This window comes from Megascapheus bottae, chromosome 30 (assembly GCF_031878675.1).
Source record: "Megascapheus bottae isolate mThoBot1 chromosome 30, mThoBot2.hap1, whole genome shotgun sequence".
In the NCBI taxonomy this organism is placed as follows: Eukaryota; Metazoa; Chordata; class Mammalia; order Rodentia; family Geomyidae; genus Megascapheus; species Megascapheus bottae.
The window spans coordinates 3078000-3097595 of record NC_143538.1 but is presented as its reverse complement, the minus strand read 5'-3'; the positions used below and the strand labels follow the sequence as shown (position 1 = coordinate 3097595).

The 19596-nt window shown below is 46.7% G+C and overlaps 1 protein-coding gene across 1 annotated transcript; it reads left to right on the top strand.

The window, feature by feature from the left end:
* The first annotated feature begins 3806 nt into the window (after positions 1–3806).
* On the top strand, positions 3807–15882 carry Bbs4 (Bardet-Biedl syndrome 4). The gene is made up of 14 exons (XM_090321428.1): positions 3807–3854; positions 5005–5068; positions 5571–5682; positions 6205–6277; positions 7911–7964; positions 8500–8627; positions 10786–10840; positions 11490–11558; positions 12361–12513; positions 12589–12760; positions 13445–13514; positions 14078–14219; positions 14619–14820; positions 15113–15882. The coding sequence occupies exons 1-14, from the start codon at positions 3807–3809 to the stop codon at positions 15223–15225; spliced, it is 1455 nt and encodes a 484-aa protein (XP_090177554.1). The 3' UTR covers positions 15226–15882.
* The last annotated feature ends 3714 nt before the right edge of the window (positions 15883–19596 follow it).

Genomic DNA, 19596 nt, shown 5'->3' with positions numbered 1-19596 from the left:
AAGGGCCTGGGCACTGTCCTTGGACTTTCTCAAGGCTAGTGCTTTACCACTTGAGCCACAGCACCACTTGCAGCTTTTTCTGTGTATGTGGTACCAAGGAATTAAATCCAGGGCTTTGTGCGCTCTGGGGAAACACTTTACCACTAAGCCACACTCCCGTCCCCAAGCACTAGTAGTTTTTGTTGTTGTTGTTAGTCAGAGCCTGGGTGCTGTTCTTGAGTTGCGAGCATTCTACCACTTGAGCCACAGTGCCAGATCCAGCTTTTTTGAGTAGTTTATTGGAGGTAGAGAGTCTCATGGTCTTTCTTGCCCAGGCTAGCTTCAAAGTAGGATCCTCAGATTTCAGCCCCCTTAGTAGTGAGGATTACAGGCGTGAGTCACCTGTGCCTGGCTAATTTTTTTTCTTTGTATTAAGTAGTTGTACAAAGAGGTCTCAATTCTACAAGTAAGCTATGAGAATCTTGATCACTGTCACCCCTTTCACTGTTCTCCTCTCTCCTCATCCCATCCTAGTAGTAATTTTTTGAAGCATATATTCATACTTGGATCTAATATTTGTAAAGTCCCAAATGTGACATGTATTTTCTTTAGTATTACCTTTTCTTCGAAATTAGTTTTTCAGATTTTTTTTGTCTTTTGAAAAATACATTGAAAGCCTAGAAAAATAATTGCCTTTAGTTACTTTTCAACTTAGTGCTTATCTGTTATTAAGGAGGAAAGCCACAGCCCGGCATGGTGGTACTTGTAAACCCAGCATGGAAGTAGTATGAGTTCAAGGTTGTTCTGGGTTACATAGTGAGACCCTGTCTCAAAATGAAGCCAGTATTGAATGATAAGGTGGCTTAATTGTCATGTGTGTGTGTCTCCCTCCCTTTCTTTGCTGTCCATCCCCATGTGTCTGTGTACACCTGCCCTACCCCTGGAGCATCCGCTTCACTTTCTCTTTTCTAGATTAATTGGAGATAAGAGTCACAGCCTTTAGTGCCTGGGCTGGCTTTAAGTCTCGATTCTCAGATCTCAGCCTCCTGAGTAGTTAAGATTACAGGCATGCCCCGTTGAAGAGTGATCACATTCTTGTAGTATTATCTGTGTTATCAGTGTTAAAACTGGGAGGATGGTGGAGGGTGACTGATCATGAAACAGTGGACATGTAATGGCTACAGTAATTTAAAACTCCTTGGTACAACTTTGTATGATAGGAGAATCAAAGCCATCCACACAGGCCTAAATAACCAGCTCAGGGCTGGGAATATGGCGCAGGATTCCTGGAGATTGAATTCCGGGCCTGGGCACTCTCCCTGAGTTTCTTCTGTTCAAGGCTAGCACTCTACCACTTGAGCTACAGCACCATTTTCTGTTTATGTGGAAGGGAGGGCTTCAGGCATGGTATGGAGGTCCTCTACCACGAAGCCACATCCCAGCCCATAAATGGTGTTTGTTTTTTGTTTTTTGTTTTTGCTAGTCCTAGGGCTTGAACTTAGGGCCTGAGCACTGTCTTTGAAGGGCTTTCTCAATGCTAGCCCTCTACCACTTGAACCATAGCACCACTTCTGGCTTTGTCTTGTATGTGATACTGAGGACTTGAACCCAGGGCTTCGTGTATGCTAGGCAAGTACTCTACCATTAGGCCACGCTCCCAGCCCCTAAATGATGTTTTAACACAAATGATGTCTGATGTCTTTCATTTCAGAAAAGTTACCTTCCTACATCTGCTGAATCTCAAAAACTCAGGCAAAAGAAAGGTCTGTATGCAGTTTCATTGCGTATGTTACCTTGTACAGCGTTGAGTCATACCCATAGCATGCAAAGACTGGGGTTAGATTCCTCAGTACCACATTCATAGAAAAAGCTAGAAGTAGTGCTGTGGCTCCAGTCGTAGAGCTCTAGCCTTGAGAAAGCCCAAGGACAGTGCTCAGGCCATAAGTTCAAGCCCCAGGACTGGCAAAAACAAAACAAAACAAAAAACTTCTGATCATCAAAAGTGACTTGTGATTGCAATCCCAGCTACTTAGCCAAAAACAAAAGCAGAAAAAGCTGGGTGTCAGTGGCTCATGTCTGTCATCCATGCCACTCAGGAGGCTGAGACCTGCCAGATCATGGTTCAAAGTCAGCCAGTTGATGGATGGGGTAACAATTTAGTCAAACCACTTTCTGCATGAGTATTTCATTTGTTAAGAATATTTTACTAGGGCCGGGAGTTTGTCCTAGTGGTTAAAGTGCTTGCCTAGCATGCATGAAGACCCGGGTTCGATTCCTCGGTACCACATACATAGAAAAAAGCCAGAAGTGGTGCTGAGGCTCAAGTGGTAGAGCTCTAGCCTTGAGAAAGCCCAAGGACAGTGCTCAGGCCCTGAGCTCAAGCCTAGGACTGGCAAAAAAAAAAAAATATTTTACTAATACGCACAAAAAATGTAGCATTAGAGGCTGGGAGTTTGGCCTCCTGAGTAGCTAGGATTAACATGCAAGGACCACTGACCTGAAGAGTTTATTAATCAACTTTTTTTTTTTTTTTTGCCAGTCCTGGGGCTTGAGCTTAGGGCCTGGGCACTGTCCTTGAGCTTTTTCAAGACTAGTGTTCTTCTGCTTGTGCCACAGCGCCACTTTTGGCCCTTTTTTTTTTTTTTTTTTTTTGCCAGTCCTGGGCCATGAACTCAGGGCCTGAGCACTGTCCTTGGACTTTCTCAAGGCTAGAGCTCTACCACTTGAGCCTCAGCACCACTTCTGGCTTTTTTCTATGTATGTGGTACCAAGGAATTGAACCTGGGTCCTTGTGCATGCTAGGCAAGCACTCTACCACTAGGCCAAACTCCCGGCCCCTTGGCCTTTTTTTTTTTTCCTTCTGTTTCTGTGGTACTGGGGAATCCAACCTAGGGCTTTATGCACTCTACCAGTAAGCCATGCTCCTGGCCTATTAACCAATCTTTACTTTTGAATTTTGGTGGGCGAGTAACTGATTTCGTAGTTTTTCAACCATGAAACATTCAGTGATTTCATTAGATTTTTTTTTTCTTTGCTGTCTTCTCATTCCTGGGTAATGTTTGCTTGAACTCAAGGACTGAGCATTGTCCTTGGGCTTATGTTTAACTGTACTATTCATGTTTTTGATGCTGTCTAGTGAGTGTGACTCTGTTAAACTTATTTTGTTAGAAATCTTTTCCTGAAATCTTTTTTTTTTTTTTTGCCAGTCCTGGGGCTTGAACTCTAGGCCTGGGCACTGTCTTTGGGCTTTCTCAACGCTAGCTCTCTACCACTTGAGCCACAGCACCACTTCCAGCTTTTTCTGTGTATGTGGTAACCAAGGAATCAAACCCAGGGTTTCATGCATGCTAGACAAGCACTCTATATCACTAGGCCACACTCCTGGCCCTCCCTAGGTATCTTTTTAAAGAAGTTTTTGTTTCATTCTCTGCAGTGGTAGGGATTGAACCTGTTTACTTTTGACCAGGGAGAGAGCAGAGACAAAGGATAATGATTTTGTTTTCTAGGCAAAGTTAGTGTAGGGGAAACAGGTATTCTAAATATATTTAGTATATAATAGCAGGGCAGTTATCTTAGTATCACAATTTATAAGTGTGATGCACTGTCATATTAGCAGCATGAAAAATTTAGCGTGATTATAATGCAGTTACAGGAGACCGTTAAAGAAGAAAAACAGAACAAGGACTGTGTTTCTTTTGTTAAACTGTGCCTTCCCTCCTCCCCAGCTCCAGAGTTTCCCATTTTGGAGAGGCAGAACTGGTTGATACATCTGCACTATATCCGGAAGGATTATGAAGCTTGCAAGGTGAGAGGTGCGGGCTGGAGAAATGACGGGACTGCTGGCAGCCAGCCGGTCACAGCGTTTGCTGTATGTGGTGTGGCTGGCCATTGATGTCCAGTTATCTGTCTTGCCCTTTATGTATTAGTTAGCTTTTGCTGTGCTAGAGCTTAAATGACTTCAGCTAACACCCTCAGTTTTCTAGTGATTCCCGATAGGCTGACATTTCTTAATTGCTCGAAGGCCTCCAGATTGGCCCTGAGTTGGGTTTCAGGTGTGCCTGTGTGTTTTTTCACATTAAGACTAAGCTGAGGGGGCGGGAGTTTGGCCTAGTGGTTAAAGTGCTTGCCTAGCATGCATGAAGACCCGGGTTCGATTCCTCGGTACCACATACATAGAAAAAAAGCCAGAAGTGGTACTGAGGCTCAAGTGGTAGAGCTCTAGCCTTGAGAAAGTCCAAGGACAGTGCTCAGGCCCTGAGCTCAAGCCCAGGACTGGCAAAAAAAAAAAAAAAAAAAGACTAAGCTGAAAAAGCTGGGCACCATTTGCAGCACCTGTAATTCTAGCTGCTCAGGATGTTGACACCTGGAGAGTCATGATTTGAAATCAGCACATACAGAAAAGCCTGCAGCACAGCCTAGTAATACAGTGCTTGCCTAGCATGCATGAAGCCCTGGGTTTGATTCCCTGGTACTAGTATACAGAAAAAGGTAGAAGTGGTGCTGTGGCTCAAGTGGTAGAGCTCTAGCCTTGAGAAAAACCCAAGGACAGTGCCCAGGCCCTGAGTTCAAGCCCCAGGACTGGCAAAAAAAAAAAAAGAAAAAACCATTTTTTGCTTAAAAGCTGTACAAAAATATACTGGTGCAATGATTCATGGCTGTGATGCTATTTGGGAAGTGGAGATGGAAAGGATTACAGTTGAAGAGCAACCCACGCAGAAAGCTCATGAAACACCATCTCATTCAATAGAAAGTGTGTGTGGTGGTGTACACCTGTAATCTCAGCTAAGTGGGAAGCATAAATGGAAGGATCGTCAATCAGAAGGGTTCAGGCATACAGATGAGACTATTAGAGGGAAAGCAACAACTACTAAAGCTGTATAAAAATCATTTTAAGCCCTGTCGTTTGCTGTTGTAAATTAATGATCCCAGTATGGACTGAGATTGAAGAGCAGTCAGAACGTAGTGTCCCCTGGGCTTCTCACGTACATCTGCCAGTGCTCACCTGCCTTGCTCTTCCTCTTGCAGGCTGTTATCAGAGAGCAGCTTCAGGAGACTCAGGGGTTGTGCGAGTACGCCATCTACGTCCAAGGTGAGGCACGTGTCTCCTCTCTACTAGAGAATTCCACTTGGCCTAAGTGTTGTATCAGTGTGGGGGTCTGAACCCAGAGTTTCCTGCTTGCTCATTCAGCTGGTACTCTACCACTTGAGCTATACCACTGGCCAGCTTTGTGCTGGTAATTTTGGAGATGGAGTCTCATAGACTTTTCTGTCCTGGTTGGCCATTAAATGCAATCACAGCAATCCCTCCTGATCTCAGCCTAGTGAGATTACAGGCATGAGCCACCAGTACCCAGCTTTGGCGTAGGTTTTTGTTGTTGTTTGCTTTGCTAGTCCTGGGCCTTGAACTCAGGGTCTGAGCACTGTCCTTGGGCTAGCTCTCTACCACTTGAGCCATAGCACCACTTCTGGTTTTTCCTATGTGTGTGGTTGGTACCAAGGAATCGAACCTGGGTCTTTTTGCATGCTAGGCAAGTACTCTACCACTAGGCCAAACTCCCAGCCTATTTTCTCCGTTTTCTGTTTTGTGGTAGCACTGATACTCCGTCTGGAAGGAAATATCCAAGAGTCCCTGGAGCTCTTTCAGAAGTGTGCTGCCCTTAGTCCTCAGTCCGCTGATAACCTCAAGCAGGTGGCCAGGTCTTTGTGAGTATTGGCAGTGCTGAGAACACTGAAGGTGCCATTGCGGGCAGAGCCTCCTCTAGGCATTTCCTGATTCTCTATCATACCCACATGGTTTCCATAGAGTGGCTCACAGAGCCCAGTGTTCCCTCATTTCTGGCTTAGAAATGATGCAGAGTCAAGGCAAGACACTTAGAGGATGAGGAAAAGGAGTCTGCCCCTTGCGAATGTTGCTCTGCTGTGTGAGGGTTGTGATATCCTGTGGCTTGCTTCTTTTTTGGTCTGTATATAGTACCCTGTAGGAAAGTGACAGAAGACTTACACTAAAATTGATTGGTGGGAGGCCTTGGGACAGCCACCAGCGCAGTCCTACCACAAGGGCTGTTCTTGTGGACAGTAGCCTTCCAGGCCTGGCCAGCGCCACTAGCTCTAGAAAAAGGGCTTCTAGAATCTCCAGCTCTGCGCAGTGTAGATTACTGTGGGATGAGTGCAAAGTAGTCTCATAAGAATTTCAAGGTGGTAATTATGGAAATCTATCTTTCACAGATTTCTTTTGGGAAAACATAAGGCTGCCACTGAGGTATATAATGAAGCAGCTAAACTTAACCAGAAAGACTGGGTAAGCAAGAAACTTTGAGTCCTTTCAGTAAGTGTGTTAATATTTAATGCTTCCATCAAGTCAAGTGGCTATCTTTTTTTCTTTTTGTCCTGTTGGTCATAGAGATTGAACTCTGGGCCTGGGCACTGTCCCTGAGCTCTTCAGCTCAATGCTGGCGCTCTACCACTTGAGCCACAGCTCCACTTCCAGTTTTCTGTTGGTTAACTGAAGATAAGAGTCTCAGGGACTTTTTGTGCTCGGGCTGGCTTTGAACTGGATCCTCAGATCTCTCATCCTACTGAGCAGCTATGATTATAGGTGTGAGCCACTGGCACCTGGCCTTTTTTTTTTGTTGGGCTTGAATTCTGGGCCTGGGCACTGTCCCTCAGCTCAAGGCTAGCCCTCTACCACTTTTGAGCAACAGTGAATGCCATTTCCAGTTTTCTGGGGGTTGTCTCATGAACTTTTGTGCCTGGGCTGGCTTTGAGCTGCTATTGGATCTCACCCTCCTGAAGTAGCTAGGATTATAGGCATGAGCCACCAGTGCCCAGCGGTGGGCTTGAGCTCAGGGCCTGAGCACTGCACTTGGACTTTCTCAAGGCTAGAGGTCTACCACTTGAGCCTCAGCACCACTTCCAGGTTTTTTCTATGTATGTGGTACCGAGGAATCGAACCCGGGTCTTCATGCATGCTTGGCAAGCACTTTAACCACTAGGCCAAACTCCCCGCCCCTACTATCAGAATTCTTACGTCTCAGGTGTCTGGTCATTTATTCATTCCTTTATTATAGCAGGCTAATGCTAGGCATGCACCATTCCCCTAGCATGTTTTTCTTATTTTATTACTGATTTTTGTTTTTTGTTCAAGGTTGGTGTTCTACCACTTGTGCTGCATCTCTACTCAGCTTCTTGCTGGTTAATTGGAGGGAAGTCTTATGGATTCTTGTTACATATTCAAGTATGGTTAGTTGAAAAATGAACACACTTGAATATGTGATAGAAAAATGACTTTGTTCCTGTGTGAAGTGGTGGATTTTTTTAAAGTTCTTTCATACTATGTGATGGTAAAGCATGATGCCCTCTGGTGTTGAGAGTTGGGGGAGGATAGTTGTCTTAGATGGGTTATTGCCCTACATTCCCACATGGTCATGATACAGAACCAAATGAAAGAAAGTCTGACATTCTGTGTTAAGCAAACTTGTTACCTTGCCAAGTTTCCATTTCCTTATCTGTAATACTGGCTACATGTTGCAAAAGAGCCATATGAAAACCATGGTTATGACTATGTTGCAACAAAAGTTTACAAAAAGGGCAAGAATGGAGTTGACTCAGGGATTATAGCAAAATTTCAGGTGAGTGGAGGGTTTTAGTTTCAGGTGCTATAGTCATCACAGTGGCCTGTAGGTGACGCTGTCACCCCAGGTCTACAGCTAGCTCTGATTCCTGTGGATGGGCTCTGACTTTGATATCTACAGCAGATAACACAAGCTTTCCTTCAGCCCCTCAACACAGGCAGGAGTGTACCTGTGTCTGCTTACGGAACGCAGGTATATTTCTGTTGATTGGTGAAGAGCAGCATCTTTAGAGACATGATGTTGCTCTCATGCTTGGAATCATGGAATCTCAATACGCTTTCTGCCTCCTTTTGTGTGTAGGAGATTTGCCATAACCTGGGAGTCTGCTATATCTATCTGAAGCAGTTTAACAAGGTAAGTTGCAGTTTATGGGTTCCCTGCAGCAGCTTCATTGCTCATTTTACCTCTAGTGTTTGTAGTTGTTTTTTGTTTTGTTTTGTTTTTGCCAGTCCTGGGCTTGGACTCAGGGCCTGAGCACTGTCCCTGGATTTTCTCAAGGCTTGGACTCTACCACTTGAGCCACAGCACCACTTCTGGCTTTTTGCTATGTATGTGGTACCGAGGAATCGAACCCAGGTCTTCGTGCATGCTAGGCAAGCACTCTACCACTAGGCCAAATTCCTGGCCCCTGCACAGTTTTTTGGAAGTGAAAAGACTGTCATTTATATTCATCTCTATTTTTTTCAATTGTCATTGCTCGTATTTCTTTTTCCTCTAATTTTGACAAAAATGGAAAATTGTAGAAACATGAATGTCAGTCTGATTGGCTGAAGAGGCAGTCTGTCAGCAAGAGCAGCTTGGGGGATTGGTCTCTGGGTGGCGGGGGCTGTTCACTGAACCATGTGCCACCTGCTTATGGTGGTGATGTGGTTGTCTCGGCTTTTTCTAGGCACAGGAGCAGCTGCAGAATGCCCTCCAGCTCAACAGGCATGACCTGACCTACATAATGCTAGGGAAGATCCACCTGTTGGAGGGAGACTTGGACAAGGCCATCGAAGTCTACAAGAAGGCAGTGGAGTAAGTGTCTGTTTCCAGAGATGTGTGTGATGAAGCTAGCTTCTATCTCTGTCCCTTTCTCATTGTAAAGTTGGCTGCTTTTGATTAGCTGAACAGCTTTGGTCTTCAAAGGCCAGCAGGGATTCAAGTTCCTCCCTTACGTTGTTGTTTTCACCGGGCTTAACACAGGCAACATCAATGATCCCGCTGTGCTGAGGGGGAGATGGCACTGGTTCCTGGGCCTTGATGTTGTGCGCCTGGAAAGGGGGTGGTGGGGGCAGCTGGGCCCTCGGGGAGTTTCTTAGTCTTGGCTGGCAGACTCCCATGCTGGTTTTATATCTTGAAACGTATCTGTATTCCCAGAAATGCTACTAGGGACAGAAGTCTCCCTGCTCAGTAACAGACCTCAAGCTGTATTGGCCTGAAGCCAGTATGTTGGTTTCTTTGGGTGCTGGGGATGGAGCCAAGGGCTGGTGCATTCTCAGTGCACACCTGACTGAGTTCCATCCCCAGGCTTTATATGAAAGCATCACTGGGGTAGTTCAGATGCCTGTTGAAGGTGGAGCTGCCTGGTTTCCCCTGGTAGGTGTCTGTTTTCTGTAGGGTCAGGTCTTGTTTCTGTGAAGTAGTGTGGCTATGATGGAACGCCACGTGGCACGTTTGTTTGGTCACTTAATAGAACGTCAGATCTGTGGCTCCAGTTGGATCGCTATTCCAGATCATCAGTTGTGAACTAAACAGATATCTGTGCATTAAAAAAAATCGTCTTCTATGACACCCATCACCACATGACTCTACATTTTCTTCAACCATGCTGTCTAAAATGACAATGATCTGTTGCTTTGTGCTGGAAAAGACTTTGTCAAGAGGCTGTTTCTGTGTGCACAAGGGAAAAAAAAAGGACCATGTAAGTTTCTGTAGCTCTGCTGCTGGTAGCAGTGGCCTTCTAGAAGTTGGCACTTGGACATTAGGGTATGTACATTCCAAGAAGACATTCCTCCATGGAATGGGCCTATGTCCCTTAAGTTCTCTGGGGAAAGGGGACAGCTGAGCACCAGAGGGCTTGTTCTTGACGTGGTTTGGAGAGTGTGGGAGTAGCTGGGGCCTGGATCACAGAAATGAGTTTCATGGCTTCTGGAAGGTGGGTCTCAAGATTAGCATTTACTACAGCAGCAGAAAGGTGACGTCTCAGTTGAAGTGAGAAAGCCACTTGGCCTCTGGCTTAGGGTAAGTCTTTTGACTCTTCTCCTTCTAGTTCCTCCTCATTACTTATAAGCCAGACATGGCTTATTGCCTCTAGTGTTTTACCTGTTGAAGTTCTTGTCATCTTAATTCTGTATTACTTTGGTTATTTTTGCCAGTACTAAGATCTGAGGTCAGGTGCTGAAACGTTCTGCTTGTTTGGGCTGGTGCTCTACCACTTGAGCCACACACCTCCAGTCCTTTTTGCTGATTATTTTGGAGCTGAAGTCTTGTGAATTTTTTTGTTTGGGCTGGATTTGAACTGTGATTTTCCATATCCTAGGCCTCTGGGTAGCAAGGAGTACTGGCATGAGCTACCAGTGCCTGGTAGTTTGGCTCTCTTACAAAAATAAATGCCACTGAATGACTGAGAATGCTTTATTTAGCCCAGGGTTGCTCCCAAGGGCAAGTGGCTAATTCTTTCCTAGGGCTGGTATGTGTCTGTCTTTAATGTGGTTATTTAGTATAATGTTTTGTTTGATTTGGAGAACACAATACTAAGGGCCCTCAGATCCTAAATTGTACAGAAAATCATGGTGCCTGGCATTGTAAATAGTGAAATCAGGGGGAAAAAATCCCACAGTAGTGACCAGCTTGAATTCTGTGTTTGTGACTGAGGTCATTTTAGAGCTCTGTTCAGTATAAGCAAGATAAAAGATTCCATTGGTTGGGCTTGGAAGGTGGCTTACTGGTAGAGTGCTTGCTGAGCATGCATGAAGCCCTGGAGCAAAAGAAGCTCACGGACAGTGCTTGGGCCCTGAGTAGGTTTTCTTAGGTTGTTGGCATAAGGAGTCTCTCTTCTCTATTGCTGGGCAGTTTTCCCTGCAGCTGGGGTTGATGAGATGATCTACTTCTCTTGGAATCCATGGGAAGTTGGAGGCTTGGCAGAGTCTGTGTCTCAACCATCATTGCCCTCTGCCCACATCTTGTATTGCAGGTTCTCACCAGAAAATACCGAACTTCTTATCACTCTGGGATTGCTCTACTTACAGGTATGCACTGGCAGGGGAAGCGCCTTGGGGTTTCTGTGTTGGAACAGAGCACATGGACCTTACTCTGTATTCCATGTTCTTTGCTTATAGGAATTAGCTTTCTACCTTCAAGGAGCAGTCCTGTTTTAGCCTTAGTGCAATTCTAGTCCTCATTAAGCCATCCCATTGAGTACTGGGGGCTGATACAGATGAGCACTTCTAGGCCCCCGAGAGGGAGGAAAAGCAGCCCCTCCTCTGTCCTGAGGTGAATGGGATTCTTTTTGCTGTCAAGTTCTCTGGATCAGCATGAGAGGGCCCAACCCACCTCAGTGGTCTCACCTACCCACTCTACTCCGCTTTTTCACTCAGCTGCCACTGTCTCCTGATGGTCTTTGTCTGATACCTCTGTGCTTTGGCAGGTGGCTGAGGACATGAGGCTAGCCAGTTTATTTCCTGCCAGGAGGCATTCATGTGGAATGGCTCATAGAGTAGCTGAATAGTTTCTGGCAAATGAACATTTTTTAGAGACAAACAAGGGTTGTGTCTTTGTGTTATGCACCTCTTTTTGGTATAAGTACATACATGACCAGTTGCTTCTATTCAGGGAGCAGCCGGCCGTGCTGTGTGAACTGCAGACTCTCACTGATGGAAATTCTTTTTTTTCCCAAAGCTTGGCATTTACCAGAAGGCATTTGAACATCTTGGAAATGCACTGACTTATGACCCCACCAACTACAAGGTACTGCAGGCATGAACCCGAGTCTTCATTCAGTACGTGGTCCTGTGGTCCAGAAAAGCACAGGGATAGTTTCCTTATTTTCATTCTAGAGAATTTTCTTCTGTAGTGTTGGGAATCAACTCAGGACTTGTATATGCTGCATCATTCCCTTTTTTTTTTTTCCTGGGCCTGGAGTACGAACTCAGGGCCTGAGCACTGTCCTTGGGCCTTCCTCAGGGGTAGTGCTCTACCACTTGAGGCATAGCACCACTCTCAGCTTTTTCTATAGATGTGGTACCAAGGAATCAAACCCAGATTTTCTTGCACTGTAGGCAAGCCCTAACCACTAGGCAAAACTCCTGGCCCTGCGCCATTCTTTTTTAAAGAACTTACTAGAAAGTCATGGGAGTATTTTGAGGAAGAGCAGGTGTGCCGTGTGGGGCCTACAGGCCCCACCCACTGGCACTCAGGACTGTGCAACTGCCTCCATGGTTGTCCCTTGTGGAGAGTGGCGTCTACTTGGCTATGGGGTGGTTTGCAGGTACTTGAAGTATCACTTGGGATAGTGCAGTCCCCCCGACTTAGGAGGGGAATTCATCTTATTTACTCTTCTTGGAGAGAGACAAAGGGCTGTCGTGTTCAGTTGGAGCGGTTGAGGGTGGCAAGTGAATGGCGTATGCTTGTGGTAAGAGGCTATGGGGCAACAGAAAAGCCTTGCTCATCTGTGTTGGGGCCGCCACAGCTCAGCTCTGTATCCCAGCGGCTGTTTTACGTGGGTCCTTGGGACATCCCAATCACCAGGTGTCCTGTGCTTTGTCTTCAGGCCATCTTGGCAGCAGGCAGCATGATGCAGACCCACGGGGACTTCGATGTCGCCCTCACCAAGTACAGAATTGCGGCCTGTGCCGTCCCGGAAAGCCCCCCACTGTGGAACAACATTGGCATGTGTTTCTTTGGCAAGAAGAAGTACGTGGCGGTGAGTGCCCCTCAGAGCCCCGGGCTGCGCTCCCCACACTGCTACCGGGTTCCTGAGCCAGGGCCCTCTCTGTAGGCCATCAGCTGCCTGAAACGAGCCAACTACCTGGCCCCCTTCGACTGGAAGATTCTGTACAATTTGGGCCTTGTTCATCTGACCATGCAGCAGTATGCCTCAGCTTTCCACTTCCTCAGTGCGGCCATCAACTTCCAGCCCCGGATGGGGGAGCTGTACATGCTCCTGGCTGGTAAGAGACCTCCCCCCCGCAGACATGGCTAGGGTCTGTGGTAGGGGACAAAAGCAAGGCACTTAGAAAGCCATTGCTTTGTGGGTTCCCTAGTAACACTTAGAAAAAGATGACCAAGTCCCCTGGCTCTTAGTTGTGTCTGGTTACAATACTCTGGGTCCCTGGCAGCTCCACCTCAAGCCAGGAACTAGAAGAGAGAGGGAGCAGGGGAGGGCTGCCGAGTCTAGAGGAATGGAAACGGTCATGCTGTTTCTGGCTCCGTTCATAGGGGCCTGTTAGAAGTGGGTGCATTAATTAGCATCCAAGGATTGTAGATGGAGAGGTGAGGAGAGGAGCCAGGCACGGTGGCTCACATGTGCAACCCTAGCTGCTGAGATGGCTGAGATGGTTGGGACCTGGGCAGGATAAAAGTCTGTAGAGACACTATCTCACAGGATGCTGCATGCGGGGCCTGCAGCTCTGCTTCCTGGGAAGCCTAGAGTAGATGCACTGTACCAGGGCAAGAGAAGACCATACCTCATAGCAGAAAGCCTGGCGGGGGCACAAGGCTGGGGAACTAGGGTTCACAGAACCTAGCAATACGTAACTGGAGAGAAGGAGCTATGGGGGATGGTAGTGCCCGCCCGGTAGCGGCAGCTTTCGTGTCTGCTTGCACGCTGAACTGCTTCATTCCCCTTGTTGCAGTGGCCCTGACCAACCTGGAAGATGTTGAAAATGCCAAGAGAGCTTACGCAGAGGCCGTGCAACTGGATAGGTGCGTGCTGCGGCGTGGTGTGCTCAGGCAGCTTGCTTTCCTCCACAGCCTGGGAGAGGAAGGACCTCGAGGTTCCTCAGGGATTAGTGGGAAAACATGTCCAGTTTAGGGATCCGGAAGCCAGAGTGGAAGTAGTTTTGGGCTGCTGACAAGCCATGAGTGAGCTAGGATGCTAGGCCCAACTTAATCTTTTTCCTCACTGTGGGGCTTGAACTCAGGACCTGGGTGCTATCCTTGAGGTGTTTTGCTCAAGGCTAGTGCTCTGCCACTTTGAGCCACAGCACCACTTACTGTTTTCTGAGTGGTTTATGAGTTAAGAGTCTCACGGGCTTTTCTGCCTGGGCTGGCTTCAAACATCTCAGCCTCCTGAGTAGGTAGGATTACAGGTGTGAGCCACAGTGCCCAGCTTCTTGGGATTTGTTCCGCTGGTCTCCACTCCAGCAGGTAGGGTTCCCTTTTCAATCTGCCAGGTGGGCGTAGTCCCATACCTCCTATGCTGGCTGGGTGATGAGGACGATCTGCCAGTGAGCAGAGGTGGCCTTAAAAGTCCCTGTGTGCCGCAGGTGTAACCCTTTAGTCAACCTCAACTACGCTGTGCTGCTGTACAATCAAGGTGAGAAGAAAGGCGCCCTGACCCAGTATCAGGAAATGGAGAAGAAGGTCAGCTTTCTCAAGGAGAGCAGCTCCCTGGAATTCGACCCTGAGGTATGTCTTTTTTGTTCAAGCCCAAGTAACCCAAATATAGGCACCTGCTCTCTGGGCATTGATGTTCCTTGTAGCGTGAGTTCATCCATTCATTACACCTGAGCCCTCCTAGAAGAAAAGAACAGTGAGAGGACTTTAGGCTTATACTAATACCACTCATCTTGGTTGAGATCGAGCTCCGTAGGGAAAGGCAGAGTTGAATGCAATGACACACGAAACCCAAGTCTCCCTTGTCACCTGCTAGGAGTATTCTGTCAAGTCAGCTTGCCTGGACTGGCTTAGAACCATAATCCTTAGATCTCAGCCTTCTGAGTAGCTAGAATGACAGGCGTGGGCCACGGGTGCCTGGCCATTTCTACCAATCTTGCCCGTGACTTTCTCCTTCCCACTGGCCCCAAGATGGTAGAGATGGCGCAGAAGTTGGGAGCTGCTCTCCAGGTTGGAGAAGCACTTGTCTGGACTAAACCACCGAAAGAGCCAAAGTCGAAGCATCGGGCTGCGTCTGCTGGCAAAGCTGCGACACTGCAGAAGCCGCTGGGCTCCAATCAAGCTCTGGGACAGGCAATGTCTTCAGCAGCAGCCTACCGGAAGCTTCCTTCAGGTAAAAGGGTTAACAGCTCCAGTGCCAGCTTTGAGACCTGGACTTAAGATTATGGCTCATTTAAGCCAGGAGGAGAGAGGCTCAGGGTGGCATCCCAGCACATCTCAATATAGCAGGCAGGGGCGGCTCATGCATGGGTCTTCACAGCATCACTGAAGATGCCAGCCATGGCCACAGGCAAACATGCTTATTCAGCATTTCTGTAGTGAGGGGGGGGGGAGCTTTACTGCCCCGTATCTGTCTTGGCAGACCCACAGAAACAAACATGGTCCTTTCTGTGCTTTGTCACTAGGTGTTGGAAAAACAGCTCACTTCACAAAGCCACCATCGCTTCCTCTAGAGCCATCACTTCCTCTAGAGCCAGAGCCCACCATGGCAGCAGCAGGACAAAGAAGAGAAAAATAGAAACAAGTAAGAGAAAAAGCAGGGTCAGAAGAGGATGGCCCTGACGTAGTCTCGTGTGTTAAGCAAGGTCACGTGAGCAGACAGTGTACGCCAGCACCGCTCTCAGGGTGAGCATCGCAGAATTAAGCACAAGTCAGGCTGTGTCGTGATGATCAGGAGGAGCTCAGGCTTAGGAGGCCTGGTGAGGCCCATTACCCAGGAAGTAGGGAGAAGACAGCCTTGTAGGCCCTTCATGAGTGGGGACCAGGGCTTGAGCCAGCCAAGGCACATGATGCAAAGGCCATCACTCAATAAAGCACTTTTATCTCCTGGCCCACTGTGCCCTTCCTTTGTGCAAGGGAAGATGGACCTCTGCTCAGCGGCCCTGGGGTAGTCCATGGCAAATCCAAACCTGCAGCAGAAACCCAGGTCCATAGGGCGCCTAGAACAGGGAGGCCAGAGTCTGTCTAGAGTCAGATCATGTCAATGTAAGAAGCAGGAGGTAAGGGATGGCCTGGTTTTGGCACCAGGGATTTGTTTTTTAAAAGGCTTCTTAGCTAAGGAGTAATGTATGATAATCAATGATAACCACTCTGACCGTATGCTATATGTTGTTCTTAAAGATTATGTATCATTCTACAGGCATAAAATAAGAGGTCACATTAAAAACGTTTTTAAAAAAACTATGATCACTGTCTTACCTGTTTCCAAGCCTAGTTGAAAGTGAAGAAAGAAGTTGGAGGCCAAGTTTGGCCTCGGTGCAGCCCCTGCTGGGCAGTGGCCTGCCATATTCCACAGCACATGGTACATTCAGCAAGGCAGAACACGTGGTAGGTGTAAACCAAGCCTTAAAAGTCATAGCAGAAGCTTGAGATGATGGCTCCGGCCTGCACACCACACAGATTTCTGTAGCCATATATGGTGACTCATGCCTGTAATCTCAGCTGCTGGGAAGACCAAAGTAGAAATGACACAAACTCAAGGCTCCCTTGGGGTAAAGCATTGTGGGGGTGGCTGTGGGTGTTATTCAAGTGGCAGAACACCTGCCCGAAACCCCTAACTTCAACTAATACTATATGTACACAAGAACCAGAAGTTGCAAAGTGCATTGAAGAAAATGAGGCTGAACTTAGGCAGGGCAAAGGGGACGCTCACAACATGGAGACAATGGTAATCAAGTGAGACTTGAAAGTACCATGCTAGATAGAGCTACAGCACCACTTCTGGCCTTTTCTGTTATGTGATACTAAGGAACCAAACCTAGGGTTTCACAGATGCTAGGCAAGCACTCTGCCACTAAGCCAGATTCCCAGTCCTGGTCAAGAACTCTTAAAGCTCAATAATAAATTCTCTGTCAACAGAATACATGCCCATCAAAATCACTAAAAACACACATCCAGATGTTGGCACAAATAAGGTACAATCAGAATCACCATAGCATTGCTAGAACAGTAGTGTAAAACATTCCAGCCTTAGGAAAAGTCTATTCAGTTCCATGGCCAAGAGAAGTGACAGTGGATCAGGACTCCTCATAGAAGCCCCACAGACACCTGTGTTGTGATGGGATAGTATTAAACAACAAAAATAATGAATAAAAAATCCTCTTAGATAGTTGGTGTTGGGAAAACTGAACAGCCACATGCAGAAAACTAAAAGCGGATCTATCACCATGAGTCTCAATTCAAAGCAGATCAAAACTCAACATCAGACCCAAAACTTCAAAGTTACAAGAGTAGGAGAAACATTAGAACTTACAGGTATAAATGTCTTCAAGAGTTCCAGTGGCACAATAGATAGGAAAGAGACTTGACAAGTGGGATTGCATCAAAAGAAAGATTTAGGTAGGCACCGGTGGCTCACACGTATAATCCTAGCTACTCAGGAGGTTGAGATATGAAGATCATGGTTCAAGGCCACCCTCTTATCTCCAATTAACCACCAGAAAACTGGAAGTGCTGCTGTGATTGAAAGTGGTAAGTGCTAACCTTGAGCAGAAGAGTTCAGGGGCAGTTCTCAGGTCCCAAGTTCAAGCAACAACAACATAGTTTCTGCACAGCTAAGAACACAGTTACTAGAGTAGAAAGAAGTCCAATAGAAGGGGAGTTTTTTTTTTTTTTTACCATCAATTTATCAGACAAAGGCCTCACATCCCATATATACAAGGCAGGCATGAAGTGACCCCCTCCCAAAGCTAATCAACCAATGGCAAACAAACACGTGAGGAAGAGATCATCGTCCCTGGAACAAAACTCAGATTCCATCTACTCCAGTTATTTTGGCCCGTGGTGTGCATCTGAACGAGAAATGTTGGCGAGGATGTGGGGGAAAAGGAACATTCCTGCCCTGTTGTGGGAATGTAAATGAGTACAACTACTCTGGACAGCTATCTGGAAGTCATGCAAAAAATTAAACATAAGCTGGGACTGGTGGCTCATGCCTGTCACCCTGGCTACCCAGGAGGCTAATACGGAGGATTACAGTTCTAAGTCAGCCTGGGCATGTAAGTCCATGACTTACTCCAATGAACCACCAGAAAACTGAAAGTGAAGCTCAATGTGGAAGAGCTCAGGGACAGCACCCAGGCCCAGAGTAAAAGCCTCACGAACAGCAGCAACAATAACGAAATTCAATATAGACCTTCCCTACAACCCAGTCATCCCACTCCTGGGCATGGACCCTGAACATCATGAGCGGATATGATAAAAGACACCTGCACATCCACGTTCACTGCTGCACTATTCACAATAGATGAGTAGATCCAAAAAATGTGGTACCTATACATAATAGAAGTCATTTGAATACAATAATATCATTTGCAGGGAAATAGATGAAACTACTACCGAGCTCAGAGGGACAATAGCCCATGTTCTGATATGCAGACATCAGATCTAAAAGACACTCTGATATAAGACAAAGTACACAGGATTCTGGATATACACAGCAAGACTAAGAGATACTCTTGGGAGAGAAGCACAAAGGTACAATGCTTACATACCTCTTCATATATGTAATATATATCTAAATGAACTCCGAGACATGCAAACAAGAAACCTCTTATGTCTTTTAGGAGGGAGGGACTGGGAGAGAGTGAGGGAACAGAAGACGCTGTAGGAAAGGACATGTACTTATTATCTGACTCATGTAATTGTAATCCCTCATACATCACCTCTATTGTAGTCCACAATGGGCAAAGCTAACTTACGGTTAAAAAATTGTGCTGCTCCAGGGGTCAGGGTTAAGGGCTGGAATGGCTTGGCCTGGGGTGGTGGAGACAGTCTGTATTTGGTATCTGGGTTAGAGAAGTATATAGATGTGTTTGCCAAATGTGGTCCATTTGCAATCTGTAGACTGTTTTGCCTGAAGACAAAAAAAATAAAAAATATTTTAATAGCTTTCAAATGACTTAAAAGTCTGAGACTCAGGAGCTGTCTGTTCAGCTTAGTGCTAATAATTAAACTCAGGCCTGGATTTTGGCCTAGAGGTAGAATGCTTACATAGACCCAGATTTGATTCCTCAAGTACCACATACATAGGAAAAACCAGAAGTGGTGGCTCTAGCATTGTGAAAGCCCAAGGACAGAGCTCAGGCCAAGTTCAAGCCCCAGGACTGGTACAAAAAAAAAACAACACCAAAAAAACAATTATTCAACTCTTAAGTTCTTAAGTGCTGCATACTTGGCTAAGTACCCTATTACCCCTTTACAGAAAAAGGGGGCAAGCAAGGGTTAAGTCTCCCACTCCCACACACTTACCCCCTTCACCCCTGACCTGAGACCTGATGAGGCACTAAATCCCATGCTGCAGTCTTCTTACCTTTTGCTGGTGTTTCACGCTGCACCATTTCCCAAGCTGTTAAGTCACTTTCAAGTGAGTGGGGGAGAACTAGGACTTCTAGTAACTTGTCTTGACACATGGAAGCCTTTCTCAGTGGTTGAGAGCAGAGGGTTGACAGGACTCTCATCCTCAGCTCCCTTCGGGGCCACTGTACCGTCAGAGGTTCTGCAGAGTCCACGACGCTTTATGATATAAACAGCGCTCAGCAAAAACTTACCTTACCGTCTATGATGCTGGATACTCTGCAATCCCAACGAAATCCACGATTAAGGCTCAGGGGTCAAGTACAGGGATTGCTAGCACACCGCCCTCAGAGGGGAAGATGGTGTGGAGAACGAACCCCCCAAGCTTTCTAGGTTTGAAACACGTAAGAGTTGATTGTTCTTCTTGGGAAAACAGGAATCTCACATCAGCTTTTCAACAGTGTCCAGTGAGTACCACCACTGCACTGGCTCACCCCTCGTCCCTCCCCTTACCTCAAATGAACAAAAAGGAAACGGCAGAAAGCCTTGGGTCTGCTTTTCTAGTAGAAAGCCAAGTCCTGCTCAAGGCGCGGAG